General features: G+C 36.2%; 2 protein-coding genes across 6 annotated transcripts in view; one reads left to right on the top strand and one right to left on the bottom strand.

The window, feature by feature from the left end:
• Positions 1 to 14,682, top strand: part of nes (nestin) — a 60,114-nt gene that overhangs the window by 7,192 nt on the left and 38,240 nt on the right. The window lies entirely within an intron of this gene.
• LOC121905612 (asialoglycoprotein receptor 1-like) lies at positions 3,020 to 13,540 on the bottom strand. 3 transcript variants are annotated; one of them, XM_042423988.1, is made up of 7 exons: positions 12,381 to 13,540; positions 10,805 to 10,882; positions 8,284 to 8,409; positions 6,710 to 7,117; positions 6,455 to 6,618; positions 6,189 to 6,301; positions 3,020 to 6,112 (listed from the first exon to the last, which is right to left on the bottom strand). In XM_042423988.1, the coding sequence occupies exons 1-7, from the start codon at positions 12,445 to 12,447 to the stop codon at positions 5,989 to 5,991; spliced, it is 1,080 nt and encodes a 359-aa protein (XP_042279922.1). In that variant the 5' UTR covers positions 12,448 to 13,540; the 3' UTR covers positions 3,020 to 5,988. The 3 variants fall into 3 exon arrangements, with proteins under 3 accessions (XP_042279922.1, XP_042279923.1, XP_042279924.1); XM_042423989.1 differs by having other exon boundaries at positions 8,284 to 8,403; XM_042423990.1 differs by having other exon boundaries at positions 8,284 to 8,400.

The raw sequence follows: 14,682 nt of genomic DNA, 5'->3' as shown, positions 1-14,682 counted from the left end.
TTTTTATAGACTTTTGATGTTGAAAAAATGAACACACCTTTATTTAACAACACCACATATACAGTCTTCAGCTCTCATTTTCATTTCATCTCAATTTCAGTCATCATAATTACTAGTATAGTCAACATTTTAATACATCGAATGCTTAACAAAATGAAATTTTGTCAAGTAAATTGTGCTAATAACATACCTGAGGTGGCTGACATTTTGTCCACAGTAAATGCTGCTACATTAACATAGCCACTTTCTTCTTCAGTTTTCTCTGAAACAGTACAGATCAAACACTAATGTTTAAATATCAGTAGTAAATTGGTCTTTATTTGCAGAATCACATCCAATATGCACGCATTTCAAACTTTTTGCTGCCAATGCATTCTCATGTATCAAAAGCACCATGCATTATGAAAAAAGAATAAAGTAACATACTGTGTCATAAAAAGACTAGAATCTGATATGGTTTTTATGTATCAGAAAGTATCTTACCTCCAGAAAAAGAGACATTTGGATTCTTAGAAGTAACAGTAAGTTTTTGTGTTTTTCTGTTCATCCTGAACAAAAGAGACAGTCAGTCAACAGTTCTATATGAAGGCTACTGGGAAATGATAATGTTTCAGTTCTGCTTTAAAGCTGTGACAATTGTTTGGTTGGCGGCTAATGCTTCTTGAGTTCTTGTGTTTTAAAAATCTTCTCCTTTAATGGTCTTAACAGGATGTGTTCACAACATATTGTCACGCTACTGTGTAGTTTTCCTTTCATGAACAGGAAGTAATTTTTATCATAAACACATTTCCCTATTTCTTTCTGCTGAGAGTAAAGACCTATTCTGTGACCTAAGATAATGTAAATAAATGACTGCAGTCTGACAAACTGGGCAGCAACAATTTTCAATTTCCACACTCAACAATTATCACATATTCATAAGACATAATGATAAAAGAGTGGCTTCACACTAATTTCTGAGTAGTTTAGTCATAAATTAACAAGACAAGAAATAAATTAGACTGAAAGGTTTCAGTGTGATTTTTACACAAGTCTGGAACAAGAATCACATAATAGAGATGCTTACAGATGATAGAGTGTCTGAGTTAATACTCACAGTAAATATGAAAGGTTGTGATTAAAACAGGATAACCCAACTCACTGCTATTGGTGGAAAAAAAATGAGTGAAGGAGAGAGACATCTTAGAGGAAAAATAAGAATTTAGGTGAATTATATCAACAAAGTGCTTCAACAAGAAATACGGATTCAACAATGTGTTTTAACACAGTCAGATGTGCTTTTTTATCAACAAAATCAACACACCCTTCTTTGAAATACCACATATACAGTTTTCAAGCATTCATACTTTCCATCATCATTATTACATGTTTATTCAACATTTCAATTCTAAAATTTTGTGAGGTAAATTGTGCTCATAACATACCTGAGGTGGCTGACATGTTGTTCTTGGTGCATAATGCAGCATTAACGTAGTCACAGCACAGATCAAACACTGTTTAAACATCTGGACCTCCACTAAATTGAGCAGACTGGAGAAATTGAATGCAAAAGATGAAGTTTGAAACAAAGTTTGATATTTTTGTTGTGTTGTCAGGCAGCAAGACCATCATCTATTCTGAAAAATAATAAAGTAATATATTGCTGCACTAAAAGGTGGTAACCTTGTTATTTTTTAATGTATTAGAAAGTATCTTGTGTTCAGACAAAGAAACATTTGGACTTTGAAAAGTTACAGTAAGTGTCTGTTTTTCTGTTCATTCTGAACAAAGCATGAAGTTGACAAGCAGTCATATATGAGGGCTATGCAGTGTACCATTCACAGAGTGAATGTGTATATTTTAGTTCTGCTTTAAGGTGTGACAGAGTTGTATGGTTAAGCCACATGCAGATTGCAAAACTATGAATATCTGAGAGCTGCTGTGCTGCTCAAATAATAAGACATTTATTGTACCAGACAACTGATCTCAGAGGAGATGTACTTGTAACAAGATTATTCCATCGTGAGATATCCAAGAATGGATCAAATTATAATCTTCAACAAGAAACACACAAGAAGTGACGATAGATCAGACTGTCAGTTCTTCAGGTGCAGATATGATGCATTCTGCCACAGACACATGCAGTGTTTGAATCAAATAAAGGAGCTGCTGTAAATATGATACAGATGTGATTTTCACAAGACCCAATATACAGAAATCCCAATAACATCAGCCATAAAGTAAGTGCACCACACACATCCAGAGAGCTCAGTGTTAACTGAAAATGAATAAAGTAATGAATTAAACAGGGGGCGGGAGTTTTGGTTTGTGCTGTGATGATAAACTTGAATTTGAACCTGACATTCAGATACTTGTAAAAACACTACAGGCTACAGCTGTACTCTTTTTACGTTTTGTCTTTTTGATATTTCTCTCTCTGTGTATGTATATATCTACATTCCTAGTTAAGCTTTTATAATGACCCCTATTGCATTAATAATATTAGTGGTTGCAGTATGTGTGTGGGTGTTTGTCCACTTCCTCCTTCCCTGCCTCTGATTTCCTGTAAGCTCTGCTCTTCTCGCCTCTCATCTCAGACTCATCTTCAAGATTAACCAACTACAAGCATAGCCAGTTTTAGCTACTGTCAAAGCATTGCAGCACATTTACTCACTGGTGATACAGAATACACTTCAACATGGATTTGCTTCTGCATAGACATACAACACATAACATACACATAACCAGTCACATCTACATATAAATATCCTTTACATGAGAATACAAATACTTACACAAACAACCAGTGTGCAGCTGCATTTGCATGGTTCTGGCATAAAGCGTGTCCTAATTATTGTTATTCAAATATGACTCATTATAAACGAGGACCAAAAACACTTTTTTGAGCCTCATTTGAACTGATGTAGTTTTGTTTGTGTTTTAGCCAGATGCTAAACAAGCACATTTCCAGAAACCAGAAGATGTCACTTGAAGCCTAATACATGCATCTTGGCCTTACAGTTCTCCTGTTATAAGCTTTTCCATGTGGGTGTGCCAAATAGGTGAAAATTGTATAAAAAGGGTAGATGTTAAAGGGTTAATGATATCTGAACATAGTGTCATTTTCTTTAAGGCAGTAGGTATCAATGCTCCACTGAGCTCACTTCATATTTGCTGTGTTTAGTTGTTCCTCTGTGTGTCCAGCTCCTGGTTTCCAGTGTTGAGCTGCTTGTTTTGTGTTGTCAGGTTCTGGTTTTCCACAGGCAGGTTTGTGATCTTGCTTTCTAAGTGTTTGTTGTTGAGGTTTGTCAGGTTGCAACTGACCATCAGTAGAGTCGTGTTGTTGCTGATTTGCCGTCTTCATCTGCTGGTTTTCTGCAGTCAGTTTGATGTTGTTTTTAGAGATGATTGACTGATTGAATTCATTTGATCCCCTAAAACATACAGATTTAAAATAGTTACAATCATGAATTAAATCACAAAAAGGCTTCCTTTGTTGTCCTCTACACACAGTATAACAAACAGCATGACAATGACAACATAGGACAAATACATACATGCCAACAATTATTTACAATACATACAATGGTGAGGTATCACAGTCTGCATGCTCTAAGCTCCCTTCATCATGTATGTCAGGTTATAAATGACTGAGAAACCATCTTTTCAAGGCCACTGTGAATATGTGCTCTGATGTGATGAGTTGTAGACTGAAAGGAAGGTTGTTCTATAGTACAGCTGCAGAATAAAGGAATATATTTTTACCCATTAAAGTCTTAAAGCAAAACTAAATAAAATAAATTGAATTGCCCCTTTTTGGATGGTTATGGGTATCTTTAAACACTTATATTAATGTTTAAAACTAATTCTATAAGTAAGATATAACTTAATAAAGTTAACCATTTTCTCAACTGTTAGCCCGTTTAGTTTTTTAAAGTGATCTGACTCAACGTAGAAGTTTTAAAATGACCCTAACTAGTTTGTTTTGTGTCATCAGGAGTTTGTTTTTCAGAAGCTGCAATAATCCTTTGTACCAACAGGTGGAAGTATAGTCAAACTGACCCTGAACCAGAGTTCCTGCCTGGATATGTAGAGTTGATTTATTTCACAGTCTGGCTTTTCTAGCTAAAATTTAATCCTTTGGTTGACTTAAAAATAACTTTTAAAACAATTGATTCACCTGATAGTTCACATCCTGAATATGTAACACAATTTCTACCGGTAATTGGAGTTTCTCCCACTTTAACTTTAAACTCTTGGGTGTGTTTAAGTGATATTTTAGATCTAAATTACTTCAGTCTTTCCAAGATAGAGGGATAACATGTTAACAGATAACCTGATGCTCACATTCTGAAGAGCTGTATTGAGAGACTGCTCAACTTTATCTTTGAGCCACTAGTAGAGTAGACCCATCAGCGTTTAAAAAACATTCCTAAAACCGGCTGACTTTATATCATTAACGTACAACAAAAAGAAGTGGACCTAAAACACTGCCTTGTAGAACTCCACATTCAACAGTTCTAAAATCAGATAATGTCCCATTAACAGCCACAACTTGTGTTTGCTTTATTAAAAAGGACTGACACCAGTCAACAGCCTGCTTATTATATCCCATAGCCTTGAGCTTAATCAATAAAATGCTATGGTCCACAGTGTCAAATGTATTCTGTGTATCCAACCATACCACATAACCTTCATCTACTTGTTTCCTAATATGATCAGTCAGGTATCTGTTGAATATGATTTCCTAAATCCAGATTGAATTTCATGCAGAAGAGTTTTTCTAGAGATGTAGTCATATATTTGATCTTGCACCATTTGTTTCCAGAATTTTTGACCACACAGATAAAGTTGAGACCGGCCTCATTCCCTGGGTCTAGATGACTTCCCTTCTTGTGTACTGGAATAACTCTACCTAACTGAAGCCCATCTGGAACGTTACCTGACATAATAGAAAGATTTATTATATGCCTGACATGGAACTACTGTGTAACTTCTGCAGCATCCCTTGTGAATCTAGCTGGTAACCCATCAGGTCCAGTCGCTTTTGTGTGGTTTAAAAGGTTAAGTTTGAGTGCTGAGGGAGTTATTAGCCAGATCTATAGCAACCGATGTAAAATAAAAATTTAAAACAGTCATAGTTGACCTTTAACTTCACACATTCAGTCATTTTGTATTTGAGAAAATCTTTCTTAGTTTTAGAGAGCAGTCTATTTACCCAATTTGTCAATATCTCAAACTTCTGAAAACTATGTTCTGATGTTTTAATTGGAACTAATTTATCCAGGACCCCTAAGAACTGTGATTTGAAAATATTGACATTTTAAAATATTTCTTAAAGCAATACTCGGGTGCAACTATACTGAGGTCAGGTCTGCTTCTGTCTCATCTCGATTAAACATGTTACAGCATCCTGAATAATGCTATTCTCTCTGACTTGATGAAAGCTTTCTGACTTTTTCAGGGAGCAATTTGTAAGAAAAAGACAATAACAACAAGGTGTGGCAGCATATTTATTCACTGGAGATACAAGACTGAAATATAAATTTGCTTCTAAATAAGTAGAATAACACTTAACCAGACACCTCTGCATATATTCTTTTCATCAGAATACATTACTTAAGAAAACAACTGTGTGAACATTTTGTTGAGAAGGAAACAGCTCCCCTGTTGGCCAATCAGCAGTAATAATTCAAATGTTACATGACAATAAAACAGGAAACAACATCTCATCTCTAACAAAGTAGAAGAACAGCACATTCAGAGTATTAGTTAGCTCACTTTAGCATGCTCACACACACACACACACACACACACACACACACACACACACACACACACACACACACACACACACACACAGAGCACATACATGAATAGTTTTGGGAAAAATCCCAAACTGCATTAAAAGTCTTTGTATTGATATTTATAAGCCAGTTAATATGATTTTACATGTTATTAATCTTTACAGAGTATCCAGTAACCTTCTCAAGTGTGGCCTCTCAGTGTTTAAAGAGATAAAGCCTTGTTTTTGCAGATCCATCCGTTTTTCTCACCGCAGCTCACTGATTTCCATCCTTCATTTTGGACAGAAATTGCACAGTGACCGTTGGTAGGAGGTTGTGTCCAGGAGCTGATGGAAGAACATAATGTTCAGATCAAGGCTGATAGATTTTATGATTCAAAATATTTGGGAATGTGTCTTTTACCTTTCAGTCAGATCACTTCCATTGATCCACTTCCATCTCCCATCTTCAACTCTCAGGCCAATCCAGTAGCCTTTGACTCCTTTACTGCGCCAACTGTTGTCATTGATGAATTTCTGAGGACAACAGAAAGACAGTTATGAGAGATATTTAAACACTGAACTTAAATAAACACACTGTGGCCCACAGACTCAGTGTGTTCAGACCTACAGAAAATACAGTTTCATTTCATATAGGCTATCATAAAATTCCTACAGTTTTCTCATTACCTTTTCATCTTCGTTAACTATTACAGCCAAATCTGAAAACTTTCCTGTGCAGTTGTCTCGAGCTTCCTCCCAGGTTTTCTGATCAGTAGGTTTAGCGTTATTGATGGCATAGCAGCTGGACTGATTGTGCAGCCAGCCTTTCATACAAGCTTTACACTGTCTGTCTGAAATAACAGAGACCAACAAATTAACAACATTATTGCATTGTGAAATTATTGATTATTTTTGAACTTCAATTATAAGATCTGAACCTACTGTTATTATTGTCTTTGGGGCAGTAGGCATCAATCTTCTGGTGTTCTTGATCAACGCTGTTCTCACTCAACTTTCTTATTTGTTCTGCTAAGTTGTTCTTCTGTGTCTTCAGTTCCTGGATTTGTGTGTTCAGCTTGTTGTTTTTTGCAGTCAGTGTCTGTTTTTCTGCAGTCAGTTTCTGGTTTTCTGCAGTCAGGGTTGTGATCCTGCTCTCTGAGACAGTACAGGCCTGTGTCAGGTTTCCATTGATGACTGTCAGATTATTGTAGTCTCTCCTCAAGTTTTCATTTTCTGATCTGAGTTTGTTGTTGTCGTCTGTCAGGTTGTGCTTGATCAGCAGCAGAGTCGTTCGGTTGTTTTTTAACTGTTTCAGCTCACTTACATGACTCTCACCAGTATACATAGAAACTGCAAAAGGAAGAAATGCCTCTTAATTGATAGTAATGATGCAGTTTTGGTTTTGTCATGTTGCCACTGTTGGAAGCTACTTCCTGTCTGTTTTACTTTAGGTTTTCCAGCCTTTTGGAAGTTATAGGCTGTTTCTAAATTTTTAAAGCTGCTGACAGACATAGAGCTGCTTGTCTGATGTGTTGAGTAGCATCTAATGTATTTTGATATTAGGACACTTTACTGTGTGACTGTGTAACTTTACTGTGATGATATTCTGTATTTTCTGTTGTTGTTGTTGTTATTGTTGTTAACAAATCCAACAACGTGTTAGTCTATCTGTCATCATTTTCTGACTTCCCCTGCCTGTCTGTGGCACTTAATCCAAGCCCACTGGTTCCTATTATAGTTGTAAATCTTAATTTCCTTAAACAGGTGGGCACTGTAGTTTCAAGTAAACATTACTCAAACAGAAGTAAATGGTGTATTTGTCAGTGACTTTTTTCAATCATGGATTTGGTGCACTAGCAACCCTTCATAGAACCAGAAACTGAAATGTCCATGTTCATTTTTATGAGAGAAAATGTCACCCAGTGTGACTGTGTGGCTCAATTATCTGTTTTTAATAGTATTTGACAGACTTAAATATGTAGGTATAAATACATAGGTAATACTTGTTGGTAGGATCAATTCATTGTTGGTTTTGGTCTTTTCATGAGATTAGCTGACAACAAAAAAAATATAGAATATCTTCTCATCCTTATCCTTTAAATCCTCTCTAAGCATACATGTTTTTGTTTTCCACTTATTTGGTTGCCAACCTCTGCTCTGTTGTGGCTTATGTTTTGTATATGCAAGTCCCCTATGAACTGAAATATTAATTCGACTACCATTCGAGGGTTTTTTTTTCTGAAATAAAATTAAACTGGAGAAGAACATACATTACTTGTTGTGTCCAGAAATTAATTTGTTTGTTACAGATTTAGAAAACAATTAGAGGCATACACTTAAATTTGGTAAAACAAACTGCCAATAGATGATCTGAGCTTCTCACTGTGGCAAATATGACTGATCATATATACCATCAAATAAAGGTTACAGAAGAAAATGGTACTTTTTTTAAAAAAAAATGTCTGTCTCATGTCTAAGTCTGAGTTCATGCATGACTGCTTGTTTTGTATACTTACGGAAGACACCGACTGCTATGATGTCCAACAGCAAAATGACACAAAAAGTCCCCAAACAACAAGCCAACAGCTGATAGCGGTGATGTCTGTTGGTGGCTTTCATGTCTGACAAGAATCCTGCTGAGACTAAACAAGAAATTAAAATCATTTTATCCATAGTTCAGATTTATATCCTAGTTTACAACAGAGAGTGATGAGGATGATGCAGGGTGACGGGCGACAAAGGTGTGAGGTCAGATCTGTCACAGTTACTCGACACATTTTAATGGGTCTTTCTGCACGGCCAGACCCTGCAAGTTTTATGCACACACTATACAGATCGATTGATGTGGGTTTCCACAGAATGTTAACCATGTTCATCATTTCAAATCAGCATGTTAGCATGCGAGCATTTGATCATTAGCACAAAGTACAGCTGAGGCTGATGGGAACGTTACTAGTGTTGAGGTATTTGGTCATAAACCAAAGTATTGTACAAATTAACATTTTGTCCTGATGATGCTGCTAGAAAAAAGTCAGGAGATCACCAGCTCACCACTATCAAATGTCTGTAACCAAATTTGATGGAAATCCATCCAGTTGATATTTTCCTCAAAACCACAAATGTCAACTTAATGGTGATGATAGAGGACAAATCAGGGGAATCACCAAATTATCCTCTGGGAACCATGAATGTCTGTGCAAAATTTTGTGCTAATCTATCAAGTCGATGTTGAGAGGTTACACTTGATAAGTGAAGATTTTGACCTGCTTGTGGAAATTAAGGACACCAAAGTCATAAGGATTCATTCTTTGGGGACCATGGATGTCTGTTTTCTTTCAAGAGAATCCATCCAATAGTTTTATGGAGATTTTACTAAAAGCCAAAAATAACAACCTCATGGTGGTGCAACAGGAAAAGTCAGAAGATCACCAGTCAGTTTTATCTGCTGGTCATCATGAATGTTTGTTCCATTTAACAGTTAATTCAGTCTGGTGGACTGACAGACCAACATTACCACCCATAGAGCCGTGCTGCTACCCTGGCTAAAACAATTTATTGCCCTTTTGTCTCCGTCTTGGAGAAAAAAAATCTGGTGTCGCTCTTTAAGAGATATTTTCCATGTCCAGAGACAAAAACAAGGCAGTTATTATGAGCAGTGATATTAACCCTATAGCTAAACGCAGAAAAACAAGAATCACACCTGCAGGAACTGAAACTGCATTAACAGTAAATCCAAGGAAAAATACATCACAGAACAACCCACAATGTTTGATAGGTGAACTCATGGAAGTGCAGTTATACATCCTGGCTGCTATGAATGCCTCAGATACAGCGTGATCACTCTACTGCAACAGAGTGAGTTATATCTTACTGCTTGAATATCTTCATTATTGTCAGGAGAACATTATGAGCTGTACTGAAACATTTAACCCAAATTTAATTAGACAGAATACTTCAAACACATGAAGGTCTATTTAAATATAAAATTATAAAGTCGACACAAGTTTGTATTTTGACCTATTCATTGATTTTGTATAGCATCTAACAATTCTACAGTCAGTAACAAAAGTGCCAAAGCACAAACATTCTCAGCCCTGTTGAATATTAGTTACTGGCTAATCCTGCTGCACTAGTATTTCTGATAAAATACGACCAAGTAACTTACTTTGAAGTCCATTATTTTTTCTTGACCGATTTAGATTATTTAAGGTTCACGTGGCCTCAATTGCTTGGTCGTGTCAGTTTGCCCTGTACAACATCAGGAACATCCTGTCTGAGCATGCAGCACAACTCCTGGTACAGGCTCTCATAATATCACGCATTGACTATTGCAACTCCGTATTGGCAGGCCTCCCTGCATATACATTCAAACCTCTGCAAATGATTCAAAACGTGGCGGCACGTCTGGTCTTCAACCAGCCCAAAACAGCACATGTCACCCCGCTGTTCATGTCCCACCACTGGCTCCCAGTTGCTGCCCGCATCAAATTCAAAACCCTGACACTTGATTACCAAACAGCAACTAAAACAGCTCCCGCCTACCTGAACTCCCTCATTCAGGTCTTTACTCCAGACTAAAGACTAAAGACCTAGCTCTTTAACAAACACCTCTGCACTTAATGGACTGAAGGAAAAAAGAGAAGAAAAAAATCTACTTCTATGCACTCTATGTATTGCCTCTGTGCACTTCCTGTTGGCACCTACGTCCCATCAGACTCAAACTTAGCTTTATGGCACTTGCTCATGTTCTCTCCTGACTAGACCCCTGCTTGTATTGTATCAGCTTACAGATGTACGTCACTTTGGATAAAAGCGTCTGCTGAATGTATTGTAAATTGTAATTATTAGGCTGAAATTGCTGCGCTGAGAAAGAATCACGGCTGGAAAGGATGGGACAGTTTTCTCAATTAGAAACCATTCGCCATTAAATATTTCTGTGTTTAGTTTACTGTTGAAATAAAAAGACAGATGATTTTACCAGAAATGTTCCCAGTAGCAGTAATACCTGAATGTTGTGTACGTTCCTTTTCAACTTACCGTTCATGTCAGCAGCTTGTTTGGGTGTTTTGTGTGGCACCTTCACCTCATCATACACAGTGTCCTCCTTCTTTTGAGCTGAAAGGTTGAAGGACATAATCTCATGATTATTTACTGTATAATGTTCAAATGACAAGCTCTTTTAAAAGCTTATTCCATTCCTAGAAATTAACAATTTTTGCTTTTTGTTTGTGATTGCTGTATCCCAAAATAGAATACAGAATAGTATTTTGTTAACCCTCATAGGGCTTTAAAACTACCTGCTAAAACCCAAGATGATGAAATCAAACTCTCACAGTGAGTGGATCACATATAAAAGGGGAGACTGCCTTTCATGGGGAAATACTTTTCAAAAATTTTTTTCATTATATATTTTTCTGACAGGTTTAGGCAGTTGTGGCTAGGGTCGACTCTCCATACATGTTTTAACACATACAGTTATCTGCTTTGACTAGTAATTTGTCCGATATGTTTTTTCCACAATCTAAGAAATCTAAAAATTACTTCCTCTCCCTCAATGAAAAATCCAGAATCTATGAATATGCAAATATTATCTATTTGTATTTTTCATTCTTCATCCTGCTGGTATTCACATCTTAAACTGTGATTTTAGGGGAGAGAAAACAGCTAAATGTCAAACTCTGCACATACATCGTTCTGCACATTGAAGCTCAAACATCCAAATGAAGTAACAACAAGCAAAACACATTTTAGAGTGTAAGGGGACAAACAGTTTATACTGATATGTTGGGATGAAACTGTAATTAACACATTACGATTGTTTTCCGTTTTCTGTCACCAGTTGAAGGGAAGGTGTTTCGATAGACATCACAGCATGTATTTAGGAAACTGTAGCTGCAGGTAAACATGAAATTTGACAGTTCCTCTTGACGATAAGTAAATGAACTCAAACATATAAACACAAAAATTAAGGGAATTTGTGTTTGGTAGATTATTTCTTTGTTGTAACAATGCTTCTTGGCAATAAATCTTATACCGTTGGAAAGCCTGTTTATTTTCCTTTTAAATGGTGCAACATTTGTAAGGAACATGCATTTGTGGGATGAGCAGCAGAGCTGAGTATGTGGGTTGCGCCTATGAAAAATTTGCCAAATCTTACTTTATGTGCTGAGTTTAGTAACATTTCTAACTTAAATTTAGCCTATTGTACCTTGATTTAAATGAATATATTTGTTTCTAGAATCTCAACATTGAGATTTAAAAAAAAAACTAATAATTTTCACCTCTAGGTTTTAAAACAACGATTCCACAGTGTTGTGCTGCTTTCTTCCTCTGTACTCAAGCCACATGAGAAATGAATTTTTTATGTTTTTTGAGTCCTGGTTGCAAATTTCACTTACAGGACAATAAAGATTTAAACTGACTTGATTGTAACCTTTTAATCTGTAGAAATTCCAACTTAATTTTCCTTCCAGTATTACTGAACAAAATACGGTATTTAAATCAACAATGCATACAAGGATGATCACAGAAACAAAAATAAAGGGTCCAATCCATTTAATGTAATATTTATTCTTGATGTTATGTATTAAACAAAAAGAAAATTTAAGCCTACCTTCAGGTCGGGGCTGTGTCTTAGTTTTAAATACAACTGAAGCGTAGTTTATCTCCTCCTCCGCCATCGCTACAGTCTGTCTGTTGAGTTCGGTCTGACTTGTAGACAGAAGACTGCCGCTGTAATTAAGCCATAGAGTAACCTAATAGCAGAAGTGTCTGTTTCCTCTATTCATCACCCACAGTTTTAAAATGAACTTCTGCTTTTAGTTGTAAGTAATTTGCATGCATGACCGTGTTCTTGCATTATGGAAAGATAATATTTTTTTAAAAAAGGCAATTTTACAAACACTATGTGCAGGAAGAGGATTTAACTTTGGACTTTGGATGTTTGCTTGGTGTTGTTAGAAAACTCAATTCATGTTGATCTTACAATAACAAAATGAAGTGGTGGTTTTGACACTTAATTGACACATGCTCTGTATCTCACACATACTTTGCTTTACTGTAAATGTGAAATGACTCCTGTCTGTTTTGTTCAGCCAAGTTTTACACTTAGTAGATTTGGTCCCCGGTTCTTACAGATGTTTTTTTTTTACTGTATTTTTGCTCAAATATGCCAATTTATGTCCTGTTTGCAATTTTTATGGTTTTTCATATTGTTGTTTTCTAGGCAATATTTCTGTAAGTACTCTGTGAGAGAGATTTAGTTTGTTTGACTTTTCTAATTAAAGCTTGAATCAAAATGAATAAGAATAAAGAGCAAGACATCTTGGCAATGCACTGCACTTTTAATATGAATAGTCACAGTCTCCAGATAATGATTCCTGATGATTTTGGTGACCTTGTTGATTTTCATCTATTGCACCACTTTTAGTTCAAAATTTACCAATAATGAAAACATAACTCAAAACCTCTTGGCTGTATTTCCAGTTTGGATTTATGAATTCTAATGTTATGGTAACACTCCTCTGAACTTTACTTTATCTACATGCAGTACAATCTATGCAATGACATACTGCACTCTGATAACTACTCTAGCACTGAATACATCTTATCTTTGTATTCATTTAATAGAATCTGCTCTATTGTTACTCCAACCAAACTGAAAATGAAATATTCACACTCATCACATTTACACAGTTCAATCATGCTACTTGACCCAGTGCAGACCATCAGATGGGTTTTAATCACTAATTTTTATGAGTTTTCACTGAAGCACAGAACCACCAGTATATGTATATATATATATATATATATATATATATATATATATATATATATATTTAATAGAATCTGCTATTCTATATATAGAATCTGGTCTTCAATCAGCCCAAAACAACACGTCACCCCACTGTTCATATCCCTCCATTGGCTCCCAGTTGCTGCCCGCATCAAATTCAGAACCCTGACACTTGCTTACAAAATAGCAACTTAAGTAGCTCCTGCCTACCTGAACTCCCTCATTCAGGTCTACAGTCCCTCCCGCCCACTACGCTCTGCCAACGAAAGGTGCCTGGCACCACCACCACAACAGGGCCCTAAGTCACTATCTAGACTCTTCTCCTCTGTAGTTCTCCGGTGGTGGAATGAGTTACCAAACTCTGTTCGATCCGCAGAGTCCCTCTCAATCTTTAAGAAAAGACTAAAGACCAAGCTCTTTCGTGAACACCTCTGCACTTGATGAACTGTAGGGAGAGAAAAAAAAAAAAACTTCTATGCACTCTGTGGACTCTAATCATTGCCTTGTTGCACTTCTTGTTGGCATCTACGTCCTATTGTGCCCAAACTTAAGCTTTATGGCACTTACAGGTGTTGTTGTCTCCTGACTAGATCCCTGCTTGTGTTGTATCAGTCTCATATGTACGTCGCTTTGGATAAAGGCATCTGCTAAATGAAAAATGTAAATGTAAATGCATCCAATATGTTGGTACTTAAACTTCATATAAGCTTATAGTTTTTATATTCAGTATCTTTAAATATGATACTTCTAGATGCCAAACTGCAGAAGCATCACATTTTTCCTCAAATATCTCCCAATATATAGAAATCTTAATTACATCAGACATAAAGTGAGTGCACCGCACACATCCAGAGAGCTCAGTGTTAACTGAAAATGAATAAAGTATTTAACAGAGAGCGGTAGTTTTGATAAACTTGAATTTGAACTTGACATCCAGATACTTGTAAAAACACTACAGGCTACAGCTGTACTCTATGTTTTGTCTTCTTGATATTTCTCTCTCTATCTACATTCCTATTTAAGTTCTTTTTAATCTTTTTAAAACTCCTATCGCATTAAAAATATAATTTGTGGTTGCAGTATGTGTGTAGGGGTTTGTCCACTTCCTCCCTCCCTCCCT

Source organism: Thunnus maccoyii, chromosome 10 (assembly GCF_910596095.1).
Source record: "Thunnus maccoyii chromosome 10, fThuMac1.1, whole genome shotgun sequence".
Taxonomy (NCBI): domain Eukaryota; kingdom Metazoa; phylum Chordata; class Actinopteri; order Scombriformes; family Scombridae; genus Thunnus; species Thunnus maccoyii.
Note: the sequence above shows the minus strand (reverse complement) of the source record. Positions and strands in the feature narration are given on the sequence as shown.

Bases quoted from the DNA above. Each gene is read 5' to 3' on its own strand.
- LOC121905612 (XM_042423988.1), bottom strand. From the start codon at position 12,447: ATGGCGGAGGAGGAGATAAACTACGCTTCAGTTGTATTTAAAACTAAG. The intron at 8,410-10,804 runs GTAAGTTGAAAA...TTTCTTGTTTAG, and splicing joins ACAAGCTGCTGACATGAACG to TCTCAGCAGGATTCTTGTCA. The intron at 6,113-6,188 runs GTAAAAGACACA...TTCTTCCATCAG, and splicing joins GGAAGTGATCTGACTGAAAG to CTCCTGGACACAACCTCCTA.